Source organism: Lithobates pipiens, unplaced genomic scaffold (genome assembly GCF_037356315.1).
Source record: "Lithobates pipiens isolate NorthernLeopardFrog02 unplaced genomic scaffold, aLitPip1_a1.2 Scaffold_18, whole genome shotgun sequence".
Lineage (NCBI taxonomy): Eukaryota > Metazoa > Chordata > Amphibia > Anura > Ranidae > Lithobates > Lithobates pipiens.
Genome location: NW_027507758.1, coordinates 484,196,751 through 484,219,830, shown reverse-complemented (window position 1 = coordinate 484,219,830; position 23,080 = coordinate 484,196,751). Strand labels below are relative to the sequence as shown.

General features: G+C 42.2%; 1 protein-coding gene across 2 annotated transcripts in view; it reads left to right on the top strand.

Annotated features, from left to right (window-relative positions):
• Positions 1-1,931: 1,931 nt before the first annotated feature.
• Positions 1,932-23,080, top strand: part of AGXT (alanine--glyoxylate aminotransferase) — a 42,396-nt gene continuing 21,247 nt past the window's right edge. The window contains exons 1-2 of one of the 2 annotated variants that reach the window (XM_077488462.1): positions 1,932-2,229; positions 14,268-14,460. In XM_077488462.1, coding sequence (XP_077344588.1) covers positions 1,999-2,229; positions 14,268-14,460 — 424 coding nt within the window. In that variant the 5' untranslated portion in view covers positions 1,932-1,998. Of the gene's footprint in view, positions 2,230-10,034; positions 10,224-14,267; positions 14,461-23,080 lie in introns of those variants that run through there. The other variant, XM_077488463.1, reaches the window with a different exon arrangement.

Below are 23,080 nucleotides of genomic sequence, written 5' to 3'. Positions count from 1 at the left end.
TGCTCACTGATAGGATTCATATGGTAAGAAGAGAGATGAACACTAACCCATCTATGCAGGAAATCCATGTAAATTGGATGGTTTTAATCCATTTCCCTAATATTTGACAAACTAACCATGGTAGGCTGTAATGCAAGGCCTGTCAGAGAAAGCCGGGTCTTTGAAAGAATTTTAAACATCTATGGGATAGTTAAACACTGGCGCATCTTCTACAGGAATGGTCAGTGCTTTATAAAGACAGGACACTACTCCCAGATCAACTGTGGGAATGGGCTGATTCTTAATAAAGGACTATTGCAAACAATTCCCCTTCTTCCCAGCATGCCCCAGGACTGTGCCATCATAAGGGGCGGGTGACCCTGCCCCATGCCTATATAAGTCGTAGAGCACTGTGCACACAGCATTGCAGAGGGAGAGAGCATTGTGTCAACATGGGAAGAAGACCGGAGGGAAGAAGAAGACCTTGCCACCACTAGCAAAAGAGCGGCAAAAGAGCAGAAGTTAGTGGAGGAGCCCAGGAGAAGAATCGGAGAGCGGGAGAAGAGAGAGGAAGAGTAAGAAGAGACCCCTGGAGCTGCCTAAGAAACTACTTTAAAACCTGTCTAGTGTGTTTTTTTATTGACACTTTTTGCCCCCCAGGTGAATGGGTAGGGGTACGAAGTACCCAATACTTATTCACATATTGTGGGGGCTTGAATCTGGGGGGCCCCCTTATTAAAGGGGGCTCCCGTATTACAATAAGCCCCCCGACAACCAATGGCCAGGGTTGTCGGGAAGAGGCCCTTGTCCTCATCAACATGGGGATAAGGTGCTTTGGGATGGGGGGGCCCGCATGGCGCCCCCTTCCCCAAAGCACCCACCCCCATGTTTGAGGGCATGCGGCCTGGTATGGTTCAGGAGGGGGGTGCTCGCTCATCCCCACCCCCTTTCCTGACCGGCCGGACTGCGTGCTCGGATAAGGCTCTGGTATGGACCTTGGGGGGACCCCACGCCGTTTTTTAGGCATAGGGGTTCCCCTTAAATTCCATACCAGACCTAAGGGACATTGTCGCCTCTCTCTCGCGCTCGCTGCAATAAAAAAAATGTGTTTTTCCTATCGCAGCGAGCGTGAGATGTACAGTACCCTGCAGCTGAGAACCAGCGCAATAGGATTGCACTGGAAACATTCTCGTGGGCAGGTGCTGTAGCCACCCTTGCCTCATATTTGGTCCGTCGGACCAGCATACAGACGAACGGGTTTCCCGCTAGGAACTGAGTCCGGTGGAGTTCCAGCAGGAAGATTTAAAACATGTTCTATTTCTAAAGTCCGTCAGGATTTGCTGACAGCAAAGGTCCAATGAAGCCCCCACATGATCGAATTGTCAGACGGATTCGTCCCGTCTGACCTTTGCTGTCAAAAAGTCCGGTCGTGTGTACGTGGCATAAGAGTTTAATTGATGATGCTAGAACTATGAAACCCACTATCTAATGCTTCCACATGGTAAGCTAGTGGTTATTTATTACCTAGCTACACCTGACATTTCAAATGAAACATTAAACATTATACTTTTGCATCAGTTAGTGAAAAGCACATTCATCACACCATCAAACACAAACAATACAACGTAGATTAGCAGTTGATTTCACACGCAAAAAATGTTCCATCAACACGAAAAAAGCAGTTATGAATCTACTTAACTCTTGCCTTTAATGAGCAGGTTATATTTTTTATTAACTAAAATCATGTCACTGATAAGATATACTCATTGATGACATACGTCTGACAGCGTAAAAGCTGTTGTTTTATCTGAGGACAGGTGTAATGTCCTCCGTGTTGAAGATCACAGGTCAGACCCCTGTGACCTGGTGCTGGAGGGAGTGACGCTGGGTGACAAATCGATAGAGAGGGAGGGTGGTAGAAAAACCCCTTTCAAATGTGAGCTGAGCTGCACATTTACAGAGACTGGGTAAAGGTTCACAGTTTGTCATCCAATAGTGTCCAGGCAAGGGTTAATAGAGATGCAGGGGACAGTTAGAGGTATCTCCTATACTCTGTTGTGTGCAGCTCAGCGGTCAGCATCTGTCAGGATGTCCTCGCATTCAACTATACCTCCACCCCCTGCCCTCTTGCAGCCTTTACAGGTGCCCCAACGTCTAATGTTGGGCCCTGGGCCCTCCAATGTACCTCCACGGATACAGGCAGCTGGGGGTCTCCATGTCATTGGCCATATGCACCCTGAATCTTTCCAGGTAAGTCTGTAACCTACTAAGTATTTCACACGATATAAAAAAATATTGGGGCAAAAATAAATGTCTAACATTTCAAATATATCTGACACTTATAATGAATTGCATACATTGAAATTAGGTTTGTATTTATTTATACACGTGCCTTTTCTCTAAGTTATAGTCTATTATCTTGATAGAATGTGTCAGGTGAAGGAGTGTCACAGCCCTGTAGGCAGATTGAAGCAACACATACAAAACTATTAACATTACTTTATGTAATTCATGCCGCCATGACAAAGTAAGCAGAAGTTCATCTGTTTTGTAAATCTTTCAAACTTTTCTCGGAAAGTGAGAAAAGAAAACTGCTGAAAGTCCAAGCAGTCTTTGCCTGTGAACAGACCCATCAGGGCGGTATTAATATGTTCAATCTTGTTATGCTATTAGAAATCATCAAGCCACAAATCTAATGGTTGGGAGTCCGCTAACATGTAAAGGGGGACTCTGGCAAAATGATGCATACAATGCAGTCTTTTACTAGCATTAGCACAGCAGTTGTTGTTTTTATAAATTTATTTGCAACTTAGTTTTATTTCCTGTTGATCCTACCAGTAGGTCCTTAATTGTCAACTTCCTGTAATTTTGTGACAATTCTGTCCACTCTGCAGTTTAACCACTTCCAGACCGCAGCACACAGATATACGTCAGCAGTTTGAAGAGGGATATCTTTGTTATGGCAGCAGCTAGCTGCTATAACCCCAGTAACCTCTTCTTCAGCGGGCGGTCCGGTTTCCGATAATAGTGGTCTCTGCGGCGAATTTGCCACAAGATCACTTTTATTGGCGGCAGGAGAGGGTCCCCTCCACCACTCTCCGGTGCCCTCCGCCGCTTAACTCAGCCATCGGCAGCGGTGGAGGCAATCATCCTCTTCCGTGAGTAGTATGGAGACGAGTGAGGGGTAGATGGCCCCCACCCATCTCCATACCATTGCAGGACGGAAGCAACGTCAAAACGTCACTTCTGCCCATGGCTTTTTTTTTTCAAATGACATTTTTTTTTATTGCATTTTAGTGTAAATATGAGATCTGAGGTCTTTTTGACCCCAGGTCTCATGTTTAAGAGGTCCTGTCATGCTTTCTTTTTCTATTACAAGGGATGTTTACATTCCTTGTAATAGGAATAAAAGTGACATTTTTTTTTAAAGAACAGTCTAAAAATAAAAAATAAAATGTAAAATAAATAAGATAAAAATATTTTTTAAACACGCCCCGTCCAGCCAAGCTCGCACGCAGAAGCGAACGCATGCGTGAAATCAGTGTTCAAACCACACAAGTGAGGTAGAGCGAGAGCAATAGCCCTAGACCTCCTCTATTACTCAAAATATGCAACCTGTAGAATTTTTTAAACGTCGCCTATGAATATTTTTAAGGGTAAAAGTTTGTCGCCATTCCACGAGCGGGCTCAATTTTGAAGCATGATATGTCGAGTATCAATTTACTAGGCGTGCCATTATCTTTCACAATATAAAAAAAAAATGGGCTAACTTAACTGTTTTCTTATTTTCTTACTCAAAACATGCAACCTGTAGAATTTTTTTAACGTCGCCTATGAAGATTTTTAAGGGTAAAAGTTTGTCGCCATTTCACGAGCGGGCGCAATTTTGAAGCATGGCATGTTGAGTATAAATTTACTCAGCGTACCATTATCTTTCACAATATAAAAAAAAAATGGGCTAACTTTACTGTTTTCTTATTTTTTTATTAAAAAAGTGTATTTTTTCCCAAAAAAGTGCCCTTGGAAGACCGCTGCGCAAATACGGTGTGATAGAAAGTATTGCAACGACCGCCATTTTATTCCATAGGGTGTTAGAAAAAAAATGTATAATGTTTGGGGGTTCTAAGTAATTTTCTAGCAAAAAACAAAACAAAACTGTTTTTAACTTGTTAACAACAAATCTCAGAAAGAGGCTGGGCCCTTAAGTGGTTAATGACACAGCAGTGTTGTCTCCCTGTGGGCAGGGTCATCTAATGCCACGTACACACAATAAAATTGTCCGGCGTAGTCTGCCGGACCGCATTTCACCGGACAATCCGATCGTGTGTGGGCTTCAGCTGACTTTTTCAGCGTAAAGTCCGGCGGTTTTGCAGCCCAATCTTTCCGCCGGACTTGGGTTTCAGCGGGCAATCCGTTCGTCAGTGTGCTAGTCCGGCGGACTAAGAATGACGCATGCTCAGAAGGAAGTACGAAAAGGAAGCTATTGGCTACTGGCTGTTGAACTTCCTTTTTCTAGTCCCGTCGTACGTGCTGTACGTCATCGCGCTAGCAATTGCCGGACCTTCCGTGCGTCCGTGTGTGGCCAAGTCCATTCGGTAGAAAGTCCGCCAGACTATCCGCTGGATTGTTTGCCGGACTAAGTACGCCGGACAATTCGATCGTATGTACGCAGCATTAGAAGGACTTGTAGTTTAAAATAGACTTTAAGCCCTCGTTCACACCAATGCAATTTGACAAGTCGAACTGTATTTTTGCCAATTCTAACGTTCAAATTGTTGCAGCTCAAGTCGCAGTGACTTTGAAAAAGGTTTCTGCTCTATTTGTTATGATTTCATTGCGACTTGCATTGACTTTGGTTAAAGGAAGTCACAACCCACAATGAAATCGCTGATGCAAATCGCACTGATCAGCGGCTTTGAAATCACTGCACTGGTGTGAAGCAGATTTCAAAGCTGCACTAGTGGGAACTAGAGCTAAAAGGCAAATTAGAGACCCACTCCAGAAAACACTTTTTAATTAGTTACAACATTTTGTTACTTTTGGAAAAAAAAGGTTTACAGTATATAAATGTAAGACTGTTGAAAGTGTCAGTGTTATATGGTTTGCCCCATCTCCTGTAACAGGCATTTTTGCTGGCCTGTATTGGCCTGTTAAAGGAAATGGGCAATCAGGTAACTAAATTAAATTGCTAAGTAAAAATAAATCTCCTGCGCAACCACCAAGAAATCCAAAATTCAATAAAATGAAGTAATATCTCAAAGTATTCCAACATCACTGCAGCTGCTATAATCCTAAAGTGTTCCACACACTGTATGCAAATATTAAATTGTGTTACACAACTGCAGTTATATACACATATTTTTTGACCATAAAAAAAACAACCAAAAAAACCCCAAAAATGTCCTGTGTGGTTTAAAAAATTGTGACAGTCCAGACTTCTTGCATATATATTAACTTGTATTTCACATAAATTATCTATAGTGAAAATTTTCTATAGTGACAATATGAAGCCACATGATAGTGGCGTAACACGTAAGGGACGGAAACGGTGATGTCAGTGTGCCATACAGAAAGCCAGGCCAAGGGCGCAGTGATGGTCTATGTGATACATATTGTGGCTTCCATTCACACCTTAAGGGGACAGTGCAGCGGTCAGAGCCGAAGAGAAGGGGTGGAAGTGAAATGTGAACAGCCTCTGAAAGAGAGCTGAACCCTGCGAATAGCACACTCCTAAACACTTCACAGTGTACACCACGCACTAATGAATTTTGAACTCTGTACGTAGTGCACTCCTTTATTCTGCACCTTGCACACCGTGCACTCCTGAACTCTTCACTCCATGCGTAATGCACTCCTGAACACTGCACTCTGTATTAATGCACTCCTGAGCCCTGCACACTGTATTTAACGCACTCCTGAGCCCTGAACTCTGTACATAACGCACCCCTAAACCCTGCCCTCTGTGTGCAGTGCACTCCTCAACCCTGAACTCTGTGCACAGCTAACCCCTGAACTCTGCGCTCTGTATGCCATGTATTCCTAAGTACTCCTATGTATCTAATAGATCCATAAGGGGTTATTTACAAAAGGCAAATCCACTTTGCACTACAAGTGCAAACTATAAGTGCAAAGTGCACTTGAAATTGCACTGAAAGTGCACTTGGAAGTGCAGTCGCTGTAAATTTGAGGGGTAGATCTGAAATGAGAGGAAGCTCTGCTGATTTTATTATCCAATCATGTGCAAGCTAAAATGCTGTTTTTTTTATTTTCCCTGCATGTCCCCCTCGGATCTACAGCGACTTTATTTCCAAGTGCAATTTCAGTGTCCACTTTGCACTTGTAGTTTGCACTTGTAGTGCAAAGTGGATTTGTCTTTAGTAAATAACCCCCATAGTCTTACAGATACAACTGGCCCTTTGATATGGCCCATGATGAAATGAAGTTTAACACCCCTGCCTTAAGAGGACAGTGTAAAGCTATTAACCTGTGGTGCACTAGTCTAGTGCACAGTACCATGAGATTGTGTTTTTTACTTAAAGCAAAGTTCCGTCTGGGTGAAAAAAAATTACTGTAGCTGCTGACTTTTAATATAAGGACACTTACCTGTCCAGGGAGCCTGTGATGTCAGTACCTGAAGCCAACCCATCCATTGGCCCTTGCGGCTCCACAACCTGTTTCCTAGTGCGCATGCGCAAGTTGTTCTGAACTTTTTGAATGGTCCCTGCTGTCTTCTGGGACCTGTGTGTCTCCCAGAAGGCAGTGGGGGGGGGGGCTAGACATTGTGTACATCGCTGCACAAAATTGTAGCCATCTTTCCCCGGAGGGGGAGTGGATGCATGGTTTTGACAGGTATCCGCTCCCCTCCGAAAGGTGCCAAATGTTGCAACGGGGAGGGGGGGATCAGATTGGCGGAAGTTCCATTTCTGGGTGGAACTCCACTTTAAAGTTAAAGTTTTAAGTTTAATGGAAAACACTATGGTGGTTCAATCTTTCACTTTTTGAGCACCTCTGGGGATTCACATTTCACATATGGTAAATGACATCCTTTATAAAAAGAACAGGTATATGAGGCATTAGGAGAAATATACAGATCCATCTGGACTTGCAACATCAATCCAGGCTTTAACATCCCTATAAATGGAAAGGCACACCCCAATAATTTATGAATAATTTATGTAACTTATGATTTTTGCCATAGTTCCATTTTAAACTCTAATCATGGATGTGAGAGGGAGACATGTTCAAAGTAAACCTGTCTTAAAAGAAATATGAAGCCTACCATTGCTGATCTCCTTCTGAAAAATGTGAGGCCGCGTACACACGGGCGGACTGTTCGCCCAACTAAGTTCGTCAAGCAATCCGACAAACAGTCCGCTCAAAATTTGCATGAACGGACTTGACCACACACGATGAACGAACAGTCCGCTGAAAGCGTGCGCGATGACGTGAACGGCACGTACGACGGGACGAGAAATACGACGTCCAATACACTGCAATGCAACCTTCGCCGTGTAAATCCTGTCTGAGCATGCGCGAAACTTAGTTTGTCGAACAAGCCTACACACGAGCGGACTGTCCGCTGAAACCAAGTTTCAGCGGACTGTCTTACGGAAATTCCGAAAAACTTTGTTCGTCAGACTGTCCGCTGAAACAGTCCGCTGAAGCCCACACACGAGCGGACTGTCCGCTGAAACACTGTTCAGCGGACAAAGTTGGGCGAACAGTCCGCCCGTGTGTACGCAGCCTTAGTTGCTTGGTTGTTATGCTGAACTTCTGTCTTCTTCAATATTGTCCAGGTTACTGACATAGAACAAGTATGCAGATCAGAAAAATCTGAGAAAAGTCAGAATTCCATACCTGCATCTACATCAGCTCGGTCACTCAAAATATTGAAGAATGAAGGTCAGCATGACAGTCAGACACTTATCAGTTTTAGATAGATAGGTCAGCAATAGCAGCCTCAATGTTTTCTTATGACAGGTTTCCTTTAAAAACAATGCAAAAAGCAAGAATGTAATAAATAAATATTCCCTATCATCCAATCACAATCCGGCGCTCAGTAGTACACAATAAATAAAGTAAAGACTAATCTATCTGTTACTTTGTGTCGATGAACACCCCAGTTCCTTATCTTGTATTACAAATTCTGGTCAGTTAAACTATAATAAGCCATAAACGTGAAAATCTGCAATCTGTCTGCATCTGTCTGTGTCCACAATGTTTTATATAACATTCAAGGATCTGTTCTAAATAGGCTCAAAGATGGGAGATAAGCAAAGCGTGGTAGAAAGGAAAATGTATTAACATAAAATTAAAGTGGGCCTTGCACTAAATGCAAAGTCCATCTTTTAAGTACCCAACACAACCCTTGCCAGCCAGTAAAACCATTGAAATACATCTAAAGAGAAAAAGAAAATATATACTCCCTTCGACCTCCACAGTGCTAAGGATGATGCCATTTACCTGCCATCGAGATATCATAGAATGGTGAGCACAGTGTCAGAAGCATTTTCTCATCATTTACTCTGGGTTCCCCTCTTAAAAAACAGAAGCAGCGGTATAAATGGTTCTATAGACTCTACAAGTGTTTTGAATGGATAGTTCTGTAGACTTTACAAGTGGTGTAAATAGTGGCAGGAGTTCAACAAATTGTGTAGATAGTTCTGTGGGCTTGATCAGTGGTGCAAATAGATCTGTAAATTATACAATTGGTGCAAATGTTTCTGTGGGTTCTACAAGTAGTATGAATGGTTCTGCAAACTCTGCAGGGGGTGAATGATTTTGTGGACTCTGCAAGGTGATGTACATGATTTTGTGGGCTCTACAAAGCATTTCATTATGTTTTGGAACATGGATTGGCAACCCCCGGCACTGGTGCCGCAAGCGGCATGCAAAGCGTCTTATGTCATAACTCGACTCCCTTCCATCAGCAGAGCAGCACAGGGAAGTGTCAGTGAGATACGAATGCATTCCAATCTCAGAATTCCCCACAACACACCTGCACTGAGGGGGAGGCACTGCGCGCCCACACATTGTAAAAGATGGGAAACATTATTTGGTTGTCTAACCTTGCTGTAGCTGCAATCTTCAGCTTTTGTGATTGGGAAGAGATTGGGTGCAGTTCTACTGTGGGGAGGGGGGGTTCCCTTTTTCCAGGAGGAGAAGGACTGTTTTTGCCACTGCTAAACAATCACAGTCCTGCTAGCCTCGTCCACCATCTGGAGGAAGATGACTCGCTTGGTTGCCACTACCAATCTCAGAAAGAAGGGATTTCTCTGTGATTGAGAAAACCGCAATCAGGTGATAGTTTGTGGAATTACTGTTGAGATTCTGGGAACTTTGTTGAAATTATTCCTGAACCCCTGCACTTTATGTCCCTTTAAGCCACAGCCAGTATTCGGTGCAATGAAAATCACAACCCAACCACTTTTTCTCAACTGCGGGGGCCCAACTCAGTGGCGCCTCTAGGGGGTGGCTTTTGGGGCTATAGACCCGAATCTGGGGCCCATAGTTCTGAGCCTCTGCAGTGGTCCCCAAGGGGAGGGGAGGCTCTCTGGGGATCCTGATGTAAGTGGGGGGCTCTCTGGGGACCCTGATGCAAGGGAGAGGCTCTCTGGGGCCCCTGATTTTAAGGGGGAGACTCTCTGGGGACCCTGATTTTAGGAAGAGGCCCTCTGGGGACCCTAATGTAAGGAGGCTTTCCGGCAACCCTGATGTAAGGGGGGGTCTCTCTGGGGACCCTGACGTAAGTGTATTCTCTTCGTGTTTCCTCCTGCACTGTGTAATAGCTTACAATGACATCACAGATGAAAGAATTTGCTGTGGCCCAAATATACTACTATAATGATGTCAGATGATGCAGTAAAGCCTCTCCATAGATGCCATGGCAGGTTACAGTATCATTCCTGGAGATGTGAAGGAAGCTCTCACGTGCTTACAGTGCTGAGTTCCTTATGTAATATGCAATCTTAGCTGTAATGACAGGATAAGGGTCACTTAGCAGCTTTGTTAATAAAGACACTATATAACGAGCAGTGAATCTTTGTTACCTATGCTCACCAGAAACTGAATAGCATAGAAGGATGTCTTCCCTGCTGTCTGTTAGCGTCCCGGAATCCCTTCTACTTCCTATACATGTTCCACAGAGGCTTATGCTGGGGCCTGGCCCTGCCAATTTGTATCCTCGTGTTCAGGCGGCAGGAACATTACCAATAATCAGTCCATTACATCCTGAGATGTACCAGGTAAGGAAAGACCATCTAAAATATGATATAGGCTTGGTGATGTTGGTTTGGAGTTTAGATAAGGAGGTATGAGTAACCTGTACATGCTTTTGCTGGGTCTATAGTTGTAGACACCAGTAGCTGGATGGGACTTTTATGTTTAGCTAAATATTCTCCAGTACAGACCTTAAAAGCACAAGTTCACCTTTCACTGTTTTTTATGTGTGTAGTTTTTGTTTGTGTGTATGTATGGTTGACAGACAGAATTGAGTATCACACAGAAAGGAAATGGAGAAATATCTCCCCAATGGGGAAGCAAATAGCAATTGGGAAGGATTAGAACCTTTGTGTGGTCCTGAACTTGGCTTGAATGCTGCAATTACTTTTTTATTTCTATTTGTGGGTTTATTGTATATCTATACCTATTGCATCCAGCTGTTTGTTTCAAATTTACAATGATAAGGCTGACTCATTACATACATTGTGTTTGACTTTTTTTGTGTGCCGCTGGCCAAAATTTCCCCTCACTTCCTGAATGGAAATCTAGAAAACTATGAAAAAGGTAGAATTCAAAACTTGACAGAAATTCTGTTCCTTCCCCATTCCAATCATATTAGTCTGAGATCAGCTAGCTAGCACTTTGCTTTTATTTATCTATACAAGTTAATATGAGTGCACGGAGATCTGACGTTATGGGGTAGAATTAGGCTCCAATGTATCCTCAGAATGGATTATAGTTTCCCCTACACACTTCACATACAGCATTTCAAATGCATTCCTCCATTGTAAGGGCCCCCCTCCTTCCAGGTCAGTTCTAAATGCATAGAAAGCACATAATAAATACATGGCAAAAGTATGGTAACAATGTCATAAAGGTAAAGCATTTCAAAGGTAATTGAAATACTTGTGGATACTATGCCTATCCAATTGGAAGCTATAAAGCAATGCTGGTAGCTGTTATTTAATATAATTTTGTAAACAATCTGAATATGATAACAAAGCTTGGTTTCCATGTCTATCTAATTTACAATTCTTCCCAAAAACCTTTCAAATCAGTCACATGAATTTGGGTTATTGGAAATTTATGTAAGAAATGATGTAAGTGGTCATTAATTTAAATAATTTGTAATTAATAACCACTTGTAATTATGTAATTTATGTAAGTGATAATTGGAAGTATATTTAAGTAATTTATGTATATACAATTTTGTAGTTAAGTGTTACCATCTTACATGTAGTAATCTCTTGCTTAAACACACAATCTGTATACAACAACGTATGACTGCATGTATCCATGTATGACAAAAGTATGTGAAGGCTCAGATAGCTTTCATTTAGTTTTATAAGACCGACAACCAAAAAAATAAAAATAAAATACTGGCCACTGCTCAGCCAAGGAACTTCTAGATAATAACTATGCAAATGGCCAGAGAATCATGGGAAGATTCTGGGCAGTCAGAGAATAGCTGAGTACAAAAAGCTGTTATTATATTGTCTTGTAACCATTACTTAACAATTATAACAAACGGTCTAATTCAAATGTTTACCGTAGCAGTGTCGCCCTGTAACAAACATTTCCCAATTTCGCTGTCTGAACATTCTTTGCAGATTAGACCCAAAAAGGTACACAAGGACGTCTGAACACTGGGAAACATTTATCAAAAATGCAAACATTATTGCATGTTTTTTAAAATTCTTGTTTATTTCATCAACTCACCAGCTGTGAAAAAGATTCTGAAAAATAACAGATTTATAAAAATGGATCTTAGTAGTGTGAGTACAGATGGTCTAATGTAATATTCATGGAGATGGCATCCAGAGCTGTATTTACTATACAGTAGTCATAGGCCAGTGTCTACAGCAGCAGAGCAAAAAGAAGCAGCATGGGAGCTCATTTTTGAAGGGTATTTAGAGTATATTAACATTTCACACTGATCAAATACATCGCAATACCTTTTTCTGTAACCTTTTGACTGAACGATTGTAAATTAGAACGGCCAGCTCTGCCTATAAACAAGTAGTGACATTATTTTATGTGTATCGATCTGTTTTATAGTGGGTTTGGAGAATACAATGCTAGTTACTAATATTTGAGGCACATTCTTAGTAATATCCTTCATAAGAACGAAATAACTAAAAAAAATCACCCTGAATTGACTGTTATGCCTTGTACACACAGTCGGAAATTCCGGCAGAAAAGGTCCGATCGGATTATATTGTTGGAAAATCCGATCGTGTGTGGGCTCTATTGGACTTTCTCCGATCGTTTGTAGAGAATTCCGATCGGAAAAAGTGCCACGCATGCTTAGATCAAATTACGAGATCAAAGCTATTGGCTAGCCCCAACGTAGTCCCGTCCTAACGAACGACTGTCATCACGTTCCGAATGATCGGATTTTCCGACAACTTTGTCCGACCGTGTGTATGCAACACCAGTTTAGGACAAAATCCGTCTGAAAAAATCTGACGGATTTTGTTGTCGGAATGTCCGACCGTGTGTACAAGGCATTAGGCCGAATTGATGGTCACAATTTACAATAATGTCACTCCTAATATTAATTAACACTGGTGTCAAAGATTACCACTGAAGATTTTCCAGCCAAGGAGTCTCACACTAATTGCTGAATTCTCCATACCATAAGGATGAATTCACACAACAGTTTATCTGTGGATAGTTTTCTTCAGAGACAACTACATTTTTTTGGATATCGCAACATTAGCTGAGGTCAGTTTGCATATGGCCAAAACACAGCAGAAACACTGTCTGCATCCAGGGTCAGATGTACAGGTACATGCGAATAGTGGCAGCACCAGCCATTGGTTTGTACAGAGTATCAATCTAGAATCTACTTATTCTTGCTGGCAGCCACCCCTGACGTGTGAATGTGGCTTAACATTAGTTAAATATAATAAAGAGAGTGAGACTCTCATGGTAGGTAAGAGGACTCTGTCAGGTACAGAGGTATGAAAAAAATGTGTAGGTCTAACTGCTAGACTCCCTGAGATATATTGGTTTAGTGCAGCCTTTCTCAACCAGGGTTTTGAGGAGCCCAAAGGTTCCTCCAGGGGTTTTGTTGGGGGTTTTTTTGAGCAATGAGCAACTTCTTCCTCTCAGATGAGTAACCACCGACAACAATGATCTTTTTATGGATTCTTCTCAATGACCTCAAAGGAGCAATCTTCCTAGTAACCATTCCACTAACCTACATTTAACTGTAGATATAGTAATTATTAGCAAGGGTTTCCTGAGCACGAAGGGTTATTTCAAGGGTTCCCCCATGTTAAAAAATGAAGAAAGGCTGGTTTAGTGAGCCATGTAATAACTTTAATATGTACAGTGACATGTGGTAGATTTTGGGGACGGGTCTGCAGAGCCTATCTTGAAGTAAGGATGCCATATTGGCTATAAATGATGCCATGTGATTTCAGTTGCCTTCATTGACTTTAAGGGTACGTTCACACTGAATGCTGGGTTGAAGTTGTGCAAGTTCAGCTGAACTCACATGATTTCAAACCCACATTTCAGTGCAAGTTGTGGGGCATTTTGAAAGTATCTGTGCAGGTTCATGCACAGATGTCTATTGAAATTGCCCCCCCCCCCCCCCAAGTCACGAAAAGTAGTGCAGGAACTACTTATGGAAACCTGTGCGGCATCTCAAAGTCGACGTCACACTAATGGGACAGTGCCGCTGCGGGCAATAGGCTACGTTTTGGCATACGATTTGTCATGTCAAATCACATGTAAAATCGTACCGATGTGAACAGGGACTAAAGACAATAGAGGAAGCCATCCAGATCCTTCAGGCCTGTTGTAATCTCTTACAATGCATCCCCTTTAGTCTAGAACCTGGGAATGATGCCATACTGTACATTTTAATGGAAGAAATAAAGGATACGCCAGCTGCAACTTTAGATCACTTGTCATTAAACTTTAATGCAGATTTTTGGACTTTGCATTCAAAAGTGCCTAGTAATAAGCAAAATATACCTCTGTTAAAGTACTTCAAATGTTTGCCTGGATTTAGTGGTTCTATACTTACCAACACCTTGTATTGTATTTTGCAGATAATGGATGACATTAAGCTGGGAATACAGTATGCCTTTCAGACACAGAACAACCTGACCTTGGCTGTGAGTGGATCAGGCCATTGCGCTATGGAGACAGCCATCTTTAACGTTGTGGAAAAAGGGGAAGTAGTACTTGTTGCTACCAAAGGTATTTGGGGCGAGAGAGCTGCAGATATTGCTCAGAGAATAGGTAAGTAAAACAGTTTTGTCAGTCTCTAAAGTAAGAAAGATTTAAAGTGTCACTAAAGGCAAAACTTTTCTTTTCGCTTTGGATAGAAAAAGGGAGGGTTTTTTAACCCTTGTCAATTCTTTTTTTGTCAATTTGTGTCCCATTGAGGAGATTTCCCTTCACTTCCTGTTCTGATGTCAACCCAAAATTTGGGATTTTCTTTTACTTTCACTTTTGACAACAGTAAACAAAACAAATAGAGAGGCACATACAGCAATAAAAATCTGGCAAGAGTTCCAACCCCTCTCCACTCTATCCAAGACTAAACAAAATTGACTTGAAACTTAAAATGAAGCAAAATTGGTACTGTATTTTCATACTGCTGTATGGTACAGACAAATATCCATGTACAGAGACTGGACTGGGCCATATTGCATTCAATGCAGCGTAAGTGGTGCTTATTCGATCATTTTAACCATGTGACAAAATTGGGTTTGATATACTCTGAGCTTGTAATCTGGTTGTCTATAAATGTAATAATTAGAACAGTGCTGGGCACCGCCTTTTGCCCACAAGTCACCCAGTCACTGACGGATACAGCTATGCATTGATAAGCATCACTAATAATTGGGTCACAGGGTGGTTAAGGCCTCAGACATTTTTTCACATTTTTGTTCTATGTATGAAATATCCCTAGTGATACTGAAACGTTTTTTTCCCCCAAGTATTTTACTAGAGTTTTTCAGGCATATTACAGGTGTTTTTGCACATGTAATGAGCTTCAGGAGTAGAAGAGCAGGGCATGCTTACATGCGTTTCCATTGAAGTTTATGGGATCAAAAATGCTTGAAGTGTTACTAAAACCTGTAATATGAAAATAGTTCATCACGGTTTAGGAGATATTTGCCAAAAGACAGGCACCGCTGTCTACGGCGCATGTGCCGTAGACAGCGGCGGGCAGGCGCACTGAGCGTGCCGCTGTTAACTTCGATATGCCGCGAGTGGTGGCTCCCGTGCACAGGAGTGACGTCATTGCGGCTCTGTCGAATGACAGCACCGGAGCAGCGAGCCCCACCAAGAAGATGGAGGCTCCGTACACAAGGGGACAGCGGTGACTTCGCTGGCTCCTGTGTCAGGTAACTGACACATAATCGACTACTATGCGATGCATACTAGTCCATTATGCTTTACCTTTGCAGGGAACCAAAGAGGAAGTAAACCCATCAGGGTTTACTTCCTCTTTAAGCTAGGAGATATGGTGTCTATACAATAAATAATCCACTTGTCCCTGTCATCTGTAATTATGGAAGGGACCTGCTTGAGTCTGGCCAGCTCTGCCCCAGCCCTGCAAACTTCTGTATCTGGCATTAGTTCTTAAAAAGTTTGTTAACCCAAAAAAATAAATGCATATTCTGGTCCCTTAAAGCAGATTACACAGCACAGCATTTATGCTAAGTAATCTGCCCCCTATTATGCCCTCTCTAATCAGACCACGATAACCAGGGCAGCTCCGTCCTGATCACCTAGGTCAAAGTGCCTCCCTCTGTGATAGGCTGCCCTGCTCCGCTCTCCTCTCTCTCCCCTCCTTCCTGCCTGTCATTCCCCCCTGTGTCTGTCTCTGACACGGCTCCACCCAGCCCCCCCTCCCCGCCGCTATTCTTGTAAAATAAATTTGCTAAATTTTAATTGCCAGCCTCTCTATTAAAGCCTGGTATAGCACACTGTGTCATTTGTTTTAAAAAACAAGAGCTGTAAATAACTAATATCAAGTGTCTTCAGGCCAATCATGTGACTTGTGGCCACTTTGCAGCTACAATACATTGCTTCTGCGGAGAAGCAGAGTGTCCACGTGATCTCCCCGACTGACGTCAGAGAGAGATCACAGCCCCTCCTTCAGAAGACATGTATCATAGCTGGAAAGCGGCCACAAGTGATGGGACGTTCGGCTACCCATCACATTTTGCTACGAAAATGACATTCCACAGAGAAATTACTCACTGCGCATGCGTAACTTATCCATATGCGGTCCAAAAGTTTTTATGACAATACGGAGCAGAGAAATCGTCAGATAACAGATAACAGACAAGATAACAGACAAGCTCTTCTTCTGTATAATTATTGATTGTAAGACACCACTTTGCAACAGGGCCCCTCGCAGGCTCACTTCGCTCACCATGCTTTGGGCAAAGCCTCACTTCACTCGGAATTATTATATTCTAACTGTATGTCCACTTGGATGGTGGGGATGAACCTGGACTTAGGAGTGGCATAATAACTGAGCAAGCGCAGTTCAACTTCAGTTCTGTCACACTATCTGAAGTTAGTTGACTGTTTTAGTGTGCTGTTTTGTCGTAAAAGTGTTGGAACACATATGACAGTATCGTACATTCGCACTTCAACGGGTGATGGGTTGCCATATGTGACGATACACCGGCCTGAAGACAGCTGACATTAAGTATTTACAGCACTCGTTTTTTAAAACGAATGACATAGTGTGCTATTAGAGGGGCTTGCATAGATTGTGTGGATGGGTTAACAAACCCTTTAAAGAAAAATGATATCGGTTTGGGTTCAGTTTTATTCTAGTAAACATTTATTACATGATAAAGAATTCCCTCAATACTATGGGCTAGCTAAGAAGGCAGCTGTTTGATTTTTTTTTTTTATTGAATTCCACTTTGTGATCGCAAAAGACCTTGGCAAACCTAGATATTTTGGTGTAAATGTGGTTACACTGTCACTGTGCTGGGCATAGCCTGTGAAGATAGGATAGAGTTGTGGGTGGGACGTAGCAGTTAGAAAACTACAATGGGGCAGATACACGACCAATCACCCTACACCAGGAGAGAAAACAGCAGGCAAACACCTGCACAGAGGCACAGTGCAGAAGTGATTAATTTTGTATCACTGCACAGATTGAGAAGAAATATACAAAGGACACCGAGAATCCAGTAATAGCACACATGGCTCTTGTATTTAAATCACATTTGTTTATCCTGGATTTCAGCTTTGGAAACTTTGGAATGAGTCATTGGATAAGGGATGAACCAATGCAGATGAGTCATAAGCTGTGCAAAAAACATTCCTCTTTTATCAAACATTCAAACTAAGAGCTATGAAATGTTAATAGGAGGCTAAAGCATCACCCATTTGCTCAAAAGGAGTATGTAAAATAGTAATATGTTATATTTCAGATTTGATTTCATGTAACTTTGCATGTCTGCAATAATAAATTCCTGATTTGGCACTTTACATTTTTCCAAAGAAAACTGTACCTTTTAGCAAGAATAAGTAGTCCTTGTGCTGTGGCCTAGGCATAGTCTCTAGGGCAGAGATATGCAATTAGCGGACCTCCAGCTGTTGCAAAACTACAAGTCCCATCATGCCTCTGGGTCTCATGCGTGTGGCTGTCAGAGTCTTGCTATACCTCATGGGACTTATAGTTCTGCAACAGCTGGAGGTCCGCTAATTGCATATCCCTGCTCTAGGGGGTTGATTTACTAAAGGCAAATAGACTGCACTCTGCAAGAGCAGTTGCTTCAGAGCTTAGTAAATGAGCAGAAGCTCTGCTAACGTCCATCATCCAATCATGTGAAAGCAAAAATACAGTGTTTTTTTTTATTTTTCCTTGCACACAATTGGGTATTCTTTACAAAGGGAATCTCTACCTTGTTTTAGCTTTGGAACAACTGCACTTGCAAAGTGCAGGGTCTATTTGCCTTCAGTAAATCAAGCCCTTAATGTCTGCCTGAAAGAAGGAATCTAGAAAAATGATATTATCGGTCTGCTGCAGGATGTGATTTTGTCCTCTGACCCCTTCTGCACCACAAGACTGGTGGGTGACACAGATATCTGACACTCCCAGAAGTGTCAATGGGACAATAATGGAGGCTACAGCGTTGGAATAGAGTCGAGATAATGGCCACTGGAGAGGTGAGTATAAGAGATCATCTATTGCAGATCATCTATCATTAGGATTTTTTCTTACCATAACAGATTTCCTTTCACTGACTTCTATGACTGTGCCAACTTTAAACCAGCATCTTGGTCCAGAAAGTAGGTGTGGGCCCTAGATGATGACACTGGCCTGTAAAGGGGGCTGCAATTGGCTCGATATTGGCTCCAGATTGTGTAAGACTCTGCCCTGCCCTGCTTTCACCCACTTGTTGCTGATGGTACCCCTGCCTTATTGTGTCATACTCCTGGCCATAGGCCTGTTCTTGACACTCTGACCTTAGGCCTTAATATTTAAAGTAGTTCTGAAACCAAAACTTTTTTTTTTACCTTTAATGTATTCCCTGCATTATGGTAAAAAAATATTTTATATTTTATAGCTTTTTGTCCTCCCCCTTCCTTGTGTGAAGGGGACGAGAGGAGAGAGGAGATTCAGCATTGTGCATGGCTGTATCTATTCTCCCCTCTTTTCCTCATTACACAGGGACTCGGGTGGCATCAGGAGCCATTGACTCCTGTTGATCTCAATCAACTGCAGTGAGGAGGAAGCAGAGATGTGGCTAAGCCCTGCTGTCCGTGTCTATGTAACATGGCTTGGTATGGGGGCACACAAAGAAGAGGAGGAGCCAAGATCACCGGCAGGGGACCCCAGAAGAGGAGGTTCAGGGCAACTCTGTGCAAAACCATTGCAGAGAGCAGTTGGGTACAACATGTTTATTATTTTAATTTTAAAAAGATCATCCTTAGTAACAGTATAAGAATAAAGGAATGTCCACAAATAAAATGCATTTTCTGCACTTTACTATACCTTCACAAAGATTTCCATGACATCTGAAATAGTGTCATTTGAGCAGGCTTTTTTTATCGCAGAATGCCATACACAGGAATAGACATTCTGTAGTTCATTTTTTCTCAGAACACAACATATCTTTTTAGCCATTACAGGTTTGGGGTCACTTTCCTGTGTGGGCGGGGTCATCTGCACCTGTGCACGTGGATGTACTTGCGGTCATGTGAAAAATCTAACAATAAGGCAGTTCCCCGACTTAGAAATGAGCCTTCACTGCGTGCAATAATAAACAAACATAGTTTCCCTGAAAAGCACCATGTTAGTACACTCTGTAACTTGTGTGTTTGCATTAGGAGGGAAATGCTGTGCCTGTGCCCACTCTACCAGTGAAGTGTACCTCTGTTACCTCCCAGTAATAGAATGGGGGCATTGAGCACGGACCTTATGCGTGCGCTCACTTAACTCTTTCCTTTCTCGTACCTCATGACCAGGTCATAGATTTTTACAACTTGGGATCAGATCCAATTGCCACTGGAATCCAACTGCTAGAGAGGGAGCAAGAATATCGACCCCCTCGCTACCAGATGATCTGTCACTTTACCAAGTACCATGGTTAATGACTGGTTGCTTGCAGCTTGTTCCTTTATATAGCGACCATAGCAAATACACTTCTCTTCTTCTCTTGCCGAGTGAACGATTTTGTAACTGTGTTACTTCATACCCCATAGTGCTTTAGAGGCCCAGATTCTTTGGAATACAGCAGAAACAACATGCATCCCATTGAATAAATTCAGACCAGGCTCATAACAGTAAATATAACTTTACTGAACAAGTGCAGCATAACAGTTCAACATCCTGTCCCTACTCCTAACTGAGATAACCTGGTGGCCAAGGAATACCTCCATGAGGTGAGATTCAATTACGGCATTGTCCATGATTTGGATGTCCTCCACAAATTCTGGTTCTTCAATAGCACCAATGACTGCACTCACAGATGATGCTGTAAATCCTGGACCCATTGAAACCCGCCTTTTTGGACCTCAGCCATCCCCCTTTTTATACCACAGGTGGGTTGACTAGGAACAAAATCCTGTGAATTGAGCTTACAATAGGCCATTTTCCCTGGCCTGGCCAGCCACTAAATCACTACAACTACATATTTCAACCTGCCTAAACATTTGTATACTACGTCCACAACATTTAGGTTCTATCGCCAAGTAGGATCAAGGTGCTCCCATTAGTATACCAGTCTCTTCCCAAAGTCCCTTCTATAGCTCTGTCCCGCCAGGCATGCTCCCAGAGAGCACACTCATTCCCGAGCTTCACCATTACTCACTTTAGCCTGGCTTTAAAAGCCTTATGCACCCCGCTGCAGGGAGACAGGGCAACTACAGCCATTGCTTCTGTGTCCTATACCACCTTGTCTGAGATTTAAGCCCTACTAAGGGCCTTTTATGTCAATTCCGTAGGAGGGTACATCATAGCAGCTAGGAAGGGCCCCTGCCACAACTGGCATTCATATGGCACTGACTACACCCACGACATCACTAAGGAGGGACCTTTCTAAAAGGGGACCTAACACCCAATTACAATGTTTCATTTACCATATTTTAATGGGACCAGAGTCATCTAGTGACAGACAAGCTAACTTCTCCTGCCAACAAGCCTTCTGGGGAGAAAGGACGAAGGTGGCATTGTCAGGGCAAGTATTGGGATCTCTGTTACTCTTACATATTGGTCACTATGCATGCACTAAACATGAAAAATATCTCTGATACAGTTCTCTGTACTGTAAAACATGAAAAATATCTCTGTTTCCAAATTCTAAAGTTTTAGTTTTTTCATTAAAGTAGAACAAGGCAAAACTTTTTTTTACATTTTGGATATAGTAAGGGGGATTATAACAGCCGTTGGTTTATTTTTTGTCATCTGTGTCACATTGGGGAGATTTACCTTAACTTCCTGTCCTATAGCCAAAACAACAAGTGAGGGGAAATCCCCACAAATTAAGGGAATCCCTTGGGAACCCCCAGGTCATCAGGACTAGTGTCCCCATTGGAAGATTTCCCTTCTATTAATTTTTCTAGGGACAACCCAAAATTTGTGATTTTCTTTCTTTCATTTTCAATTCTAATGGCAAACAGGACAAAGAGAGAGGATGAATCTTCCTATTTGGGGCAAAGACAGCAATAAAAACTGACCGGTGTTCTATTCCCTCTCCACTCTGTCAAAAACAGAAGAACGTATTTTGCCTTTAGTTACACTTTAACTTGCAAAAATCAAGTATTTTATACATTTATTATTATCTATAAAGATCATATAGGGATATACTTTCTTTTGCCACTTGCCGACCAGCTTACGCTGATATACATCGGGAAAGTGGCATGGGTGTGCAAAACAACATACCCATACATCACTGTGTCATCAGCAGCTAGGGGGGCATGTGTGTGCCACTGGAGCATGCCCACGGGTCCCGTGGACCCGGTGTCCACCGGTGGCCCGCAATCGCGACACAGAAAGGCAGAACAGGGAAATGTAAACAAGGCATTTCCCTGTTCTGCCTAGCAACATTACAGGAGTCTACTGCTCCCAGTCATCGGGAGTAGTGATCTCTGTCATGTTATAGTGAGCCCATCCCCCCACATTTACAATATGCTGAGGGAACACAGTTAACACCTTGATCGGCCCCTAGTGTTTAACCCCTTCCCTGCCAGTGACATTTACACAGTAATCAATGCATTTTTTTAGCACTGATGGCTGTATAAATGCCAATGGTCCCACAATAGTGTCAAAAGTGTCTGATCTGTCCACTGCAATATCGCAGTCACGATAAAAATCGAAGATTGCCGCCATTACTAATAAAAAAAAATCATAAAAAATATGTAGAAGAATACATATGGGCCTAAACTGAGGAAGAAGTTTGTTTTTTTATATTTTTTTGGGGATATCTATTATAGCAAAAAGTAAAAATATTGTATTTTTTTTCAATATGTTCGCTCTTTTTTTGTTTTTAGCACAAAAAATAAAAACTGTAGAGGTGAACAAATACCACCAAAAAAGCTCTATTTGTGGTACAAAAAGGACATCAATTTTGTTAGAGTACAACTTCTCATGACCACGCAATTGTCAGTTAAAATGACGCAGTGCTGTATTGCAAAAAAGGGCTTGGTCGGGAAGGGGGTAAATCCTTCTGGGGCTGACGTTGTTATGGTCTCATGCACACTGGGTATTTAGCTCCTGTGCATGAGATCCTGGCATTTTCATGTGGGTGGATAGCAGAGATGCACCGGGCAGGCTGGTATGCTGCTGTAGGGTGCACCTAGTGTTACTAACATGTAGTGCTACTACCATAGGAGAGGCTGGAATATTGTCTTCCCCAAAAGTTTTGCCCTGCAGCCAGGCACATAGGTTCACTCACACATTTCTCCAATGACCACTCTAGTGGTGTTGTTTTTTTTTTTGTTTTTTTTTGACAACTTGAAAAGGGTTGAGGGAATTGAGTGGGATACTCCAAAATAAGAACTATATACATCTTGAGGACTGGGTTTTCTTTCTAGAAAAACTGTAATAAAGTCCATGGTTGCAACAGTGGACTTTATCTTTGCGGTAGTAGAAGTTAACTGAAAACTCCTGTCTTAGAGCCAATAGTGCAGAGTCCCTTTTACAGAGGATTAGATGGACTAAGCTCTTCTGAACACCAGCCAGTGTCCCCATTAACCTCCCTCTATGATTACTTCTGATTTTAGGTGCTGAAAGCGGTACAATTATGTTGCATGGAAATTTGGCGTTTTATATTGTAGATATATATTGTATATTTGCCTGCAATTCTTAGGAATAACAAGAGTCTAGTAGACATCCCGGGTATGATAAAATGTATAATATAATAAATAATGATAA